The sequence below is a fragment of the Solanum stenotomum genome, unplaced genomic scaffold (assembly GCF_019186545.1).
Source record: "Solanum stenotomum isolate F172 unplaced genomic scaffold, ASM1918654v1 scaffold23267, whole genome shotgun sequence".
Taxonomy (NCBI): Eukaryota; Viridiplantae; Streptophyta; class Magnoliopsida; order Solanales; family Solanaceae; genus Solanum; species Solanum stenotomum.
In genome coordinates, this window is record NW_026027418.1 from 246,422 (window position 1) to 251,431 (window position 5,010).

Here is a 5,010-nt window from a genome sequence, read left to right on the forward strand (position 1 = left end):
CTGCGATTTTGTTCCTATTTTAAAATTAATGTGTAATATATAACCTTTGAAAAATTTAATCCTTTGAAAAACAGGAAACACTAGACTATGATCTACGTTTGCAAACTTACAAATTTATGACCATAGTCTAACGTTTTCTCACAAGTTTTTTGGTTTGCTCAAAAATGGTCGGTAGACCATGGTCTAAAAGGTCCATAAGTTGCACGAGAAAAAAAAATGACGTTATTTACCAAAGAGCTCATATAAAGAAGGGATAACCAGAGTAAAAGTTCGTAAAAATTCTGAAATCAAGACAAAGCTCCATCAAGAAAAGTTGACACTGAAATGTGTAGTTTTAAGGTACATGGAGTTTGAGGAAGATGTTCAATAAACAAATGCAATATCATGGGACCAGAGTCACCAGACTTTATTCTTTATGAGATTTTAGGCACTCATATCCAAATATCAGAAGTGCAGTCACCACCAGGATACCTCATTTCATGAGCCAAAGATGGACCATCAGGTTCAGCTCCGAAATCAACGAAAAATCTTGGGTTTATAGCAAGGCCACCTTTCTCACTGTCAACGTCGATTTGTAACATATGACCTCCTTTCTCTACCATTTCGGGGTAGAATTGACGGTCCCATGTACTGAACAATGAGTTTGTAACATACAAACGTTTTCCATCTAGACTCAATTGTATCATCTGAGGTCCTCCTCTCAACCGATGTCCCTGGAAGTAACACAGAAGGTCATTTATACATCGATTTGTCCACGTTTCTACAGCTTCGGGAAAAAGGGGTAGGCATATACTATCTTAAGTTAACAATGTCAACAATATTTTGGATTTCAAACCACAGATTTGACTCCAAAAGTAGACAGATTATACATGATTTATATGCTTATTGGCGAATTATAATTCGATCAAATCTTATATAGCTTGTTTTAGTGAAAATGTATTCATATTTTCTTTATACTAGTAATGAACTTGAAAGCAAAACATTATTGAGACATTATTTTCAATTCTAATTACCTGGACTTCTGGGACATCAACTTGGTATGTCGAACCATCTTCAGCCTCAGCGAGTACAGCGTTCCCTTTTTGAAATACCCCTCCAACAAATACTTGGCCAGTTAACTTAGGATTGGCAGGGTCCTCGATATTGTACTGTCGAATGTCACCATGTAGCCAGTTTGCCAGGTATAGAAAACGATCATCGAGAGAGATCAGAAAATCAGTAATAAGACCAGGCATTTCAGGAAGAATCCAGTTCTGCACTTTCACTGGTTTTACTGAGATAGCTACCTGCATTGGTTCCGGAATCCACTTGGTGATCGATAATTCTAACAACTAATTGAAAGGTCCAATAAATAGTAAACGATTACTAACCTCATGTCCCCACGAGCCATCTGGATTCTTGAAAAATCGCACCATGTTACTGGTCAAAGCACAGCCCACATACCCAATTGCTTCAGATGGATTATGCAAGAACCTTACCTATATATCGGAAGGAAAATGAATATATTTATGTATTCAGCAGGATAAACCATGGCGCAAAGTTACAAAGGGGGAAAAGGTTCATTACCTCTAGAGGAAGGAGCCCAGTGTTCCCAAGATCCAATGTCTGTTGAAGTTCACCACCAGGCCATGTGTAGACATGCAAATGTCGACCATAATGCCCATCAGCAACATCCTGCAGGTTGAAACCTTTGGTGAAAGCAGATGGAGCTCCCCAGGTGGAACTGATCATGGTGTTATGTCGAGGCTGGTACCAGAAGTCATAGCCAAAGAGGGGACTATGTCCTGGTTTCTCCCATCTAAAATATAAGAAAGGAGTCAAAATCTGCCTTGGTTTAGACACTTTGCATAGTCTAGTTTCACTACAACTACATAACTTCAGTTTTCCTTGATAAACTGTCTAGAGGACCGGAAATTAGGATAGAATAGCAAACAATCCTTGGAGTTGCCCGATCACAACAACAACATCATACCCAGTGTAGTCCCACAAAGTGTGGTCTGGGGAGGCTAGAGTGTAGGCAGACTCACCCCTACCTTAGAGGTAGAGGGGTTGTTTCAGATAGACCCTCGACTCAAGAAAAAACAGTCCAAAGCAGTCCAGAAAAAGAAGTAACGGAAGTAAAAGAAACAACAAATAGTAACAGGACATAAACTACAACAAAACAATGTGATAATCGAGGTACAAGGAATCAAAAGAGGACTTGCCCAATCACATGCAGGGATTCTGTAATTTTCTTGCAACCATCCATGAGAGACCAAGGCAAATGGAAACTAACAAAACCAGCAGAGGAAAATTCAGGACTCAAGAGAGTACAACAATACAGTACCTTCCTTTCACGTTAAAGTCTGAATCGAGAAGAAGAAATCCATTCCCCTCAGCATTTCCATCTTTATCTCCGAGACATGACAACATTATCTCACCAGAAGCAAGGCAGTGAGCAGTGTGCGGGAATGCTAATCCTGTCTTTTTGATGACATCATCTGGCTGAACAACTTTATACAAACTGGGAGCCTTTGGATCCTTTTGTGTGTCAATTGCATAAATGCGTCCTGATCTGCAAGAGTTAAATTATCGAAAATCTTGAATATCATATAAGCTCTATACTTGCATATAGTCATCAAGATGTATTTTTTTCCCTCATGAACAATATAGGGGAGTAGCTATAATTCTTACATTAGTGAAGGCAGGACGAGATATCGTCGAGCAGCTGATGGATCTCCATAACAAGAACTGCAGGAATTCCATCCAGAATGATGTAGTTCATCACCTTCATAAGGCATAGGCAGCCTATGGATCACTTTTGAATAAGATGGTGACTTAGGATCTATATCTACTGTAGCCAGGTAGTCAGGTTTCCCCCTTCCCATTCCTGTAGAAAACAACCGTATTTAGAGGCGGATCAAAGATTTAAACTTGATCGGATTCATCCAGTTGGAATTTCAGCATTGAACTCATTGTGCTTTTGAAATCATAGGTTTATAACGTAATATTCATTGAAATGATTGTAATTTTTCACATATACACATCTATATTTTGTACTGAAAGTACGAATATCAGTCGAACCCATTGAATATAAGCTCCATCCGCCTCAGACCATATTAACTATACATCCAAGTAAATCCAAAATTAGCAGCTACATTACTTGCTATTTGTATTTTTGTTCAGTAAGTTAACTTTCTAAACCTGAATTAACATTTCAACACATCTTCAGCCAAAGATCATTGTAAAATATTTAAACAAAACATTATGAAACTCACAAGATGCCAAAAAATATTTATTTAAGCTTGAAAACCTCAGATTCCATAAAACAAACACATGCCAGTTGACCAGTTCTACACTTTCCCCCTCGTGTTTTTTCTATCTGATTTTATGTAAACCACAATTTAATGGGGCTTGAAAAACACTTCATTATTTTTATAAAATCCCATAATAACACTCAAGATTTCCTTTTGGCCCACAAAACACAGATCTTTTAGCAATCAAATTTTTACAACAAATTTCCATACCAAAGCTTATCTCTTCCCCACCCCACCCCACCCCAATCCAAAGGGAATCAAAAAACCACTTGATACACTCAAGATTTCCCTTTGGCCCTCAAAAGACAGAATTTTTACAATGAATTTCCATAGCAAAATTTATTTCTTCCTCTCTTCCCCACTCCCCAAGGCCCCAAAGGACAGAAGAAGCAGAAATTCAAAGAAAAAACCATACTTGATGAGCAAAACTAGTGATAAAGATTTCATTTTTCTACTAGTTTTACTTCACAAACATAAATCAGACAAGGAAAAAACCATACTCGATGAGCAAAATCAGAGACAAAGATTTCATTTTTCAACTAATTTTACTTCACAAACATAACACAAACAAACAAAAAAGCCTCAATTTCAAGAATCTTACACAAAAAAAAGAGAAATCTTTACCAGTATATATGCAGGTGACATAAATTAAAGATTCTTTAGGACCATCCATGGCTGCAAGTGGAGAAGCATAACCAGGTCCTTTTTTGCAACACCCATTAACCGCCGCCGCCGCCTTCCCGTTCTGCAGCACCTCCATATCCGTCGCCATTTTCTCGCCGGAAATTGTGAAATTTCAGATCAGAAATAGGCAAAAAGTACTAAAAATACTATAAAAAAAAACACCCTTTTTCAGTTTTTGTCTTGTAACAACAAGGATATATATAGATTTATGGTAACCAAACACCTTGGGTGAATTATCAGAATCTTAAAGACTTGTTTACTCTGTTTATGGCGGTATTATCATGCAGTATTTTGTTTCTGTCTGTATATAGACTAAATAATATTCTAAATACATACTGTATTTGGCTTAATAAATTACTTGCATTAATTAGAATATTTCATTAATTTTTTTTTAACTAAACACTTCAATTCCTAATATTAACACATTTCAATTATATAACTAGAACCTTTTTCGTATATTTTTATTTGTTTATTAGATACTTTAGTTAATACCATAAAATATGTTATTTTCTAAAGCATATGTACTCATCTCAATAAGTCGTAAATTTGAGATAGTTTTTATCTGAATTGATATGTATAATTAAAGAAGATGAATAAAAACACAAGCATTTTCTTTCTTTCTAGATTTAAATAGAAAATATCTAATTAAAACATTTTATTAAAAATTGTTGTGGTGTTCAATTGAAAACATGATTTAAATGAAATATCCTAACAAATTTAAGAAATTAATTATATATTTGGCTTTTGTATTTACATTAAAATTTTATTATAATATATATAAATAATTCATTCATAACTCATAAGATCAATGAACTCAATATTTTAATTCGGTTAGATAAAAATATTGAGTACTTGTCTAGGTGAAACGAATATCGTGTGGATAATGTTTATTTCAAAGGATTGATTAAAAAATTCAGGATATTGATATCGTTTGATATGTTCTGTAGCAAGATAATCATTTTCTTAAAAGTTTATATATATATATATATATTTATTTATTTATTTATTTATTTTTTTCCAGAGTTAGATC

General features: G+C 35.1%; 1 protein-coding gene across 1 annotated transcript; it reads right to left on the reverse strand.

Moving 5' to 3' along the window:
- Positions 1-203: 203 nt before the first annotated feature.
- LOC125851187 (selenium-binding protein 2-like) lies at positions 204-4,289 on the reverse strand. The gene is made up of 7 exons (XM_049530965.1): positions 3,921-4,289; positions 2,674-2,869; positions 2,327-2,554; positions 1,567-1,798; positions 1,371-1,478; positions 1,014-1,286; positions 204-713 (listed from the first exon to the last, which is right to left on the reverse strand). Exons 1-7 carry the CDS (start codon positions 4,066-4,068, stop codon positions 432-434), a joined length of 1,467 nt encoding a protein of 488 aa, XP_049386922.1. The 5' UTR covers positions 4,069-4,289; the 3' UTR covers positions 204-431.
- Positions 4,290-5,010: the final 721 nt, after the last annotated feature.

Bases quoted from the DNA above. Each gene is read 5' to 3' on its own strand.
- LOC125851187 (XM_049530965.1), bottom strand. From the start codon at position 4,068: ATGGCGACGGATATGGAGGTGCTGCAGAACGGGAAGGCGGCGGCGGCG. The intron at 2,870-3,920 runs GTAAAGATTTCT...TGTTTTCTACAG, and splicing joins TGTCACCTGCATATATACTG to GAATGGGAAGGGGGAAACCT. The intron at 2,555-2,673 runs GTAAGAATTATA...TAACTCTTGCAG, and splicing joins CTCGTCCTGCCTTCACTAAT to ATCAGGACGCATTTATGCAA.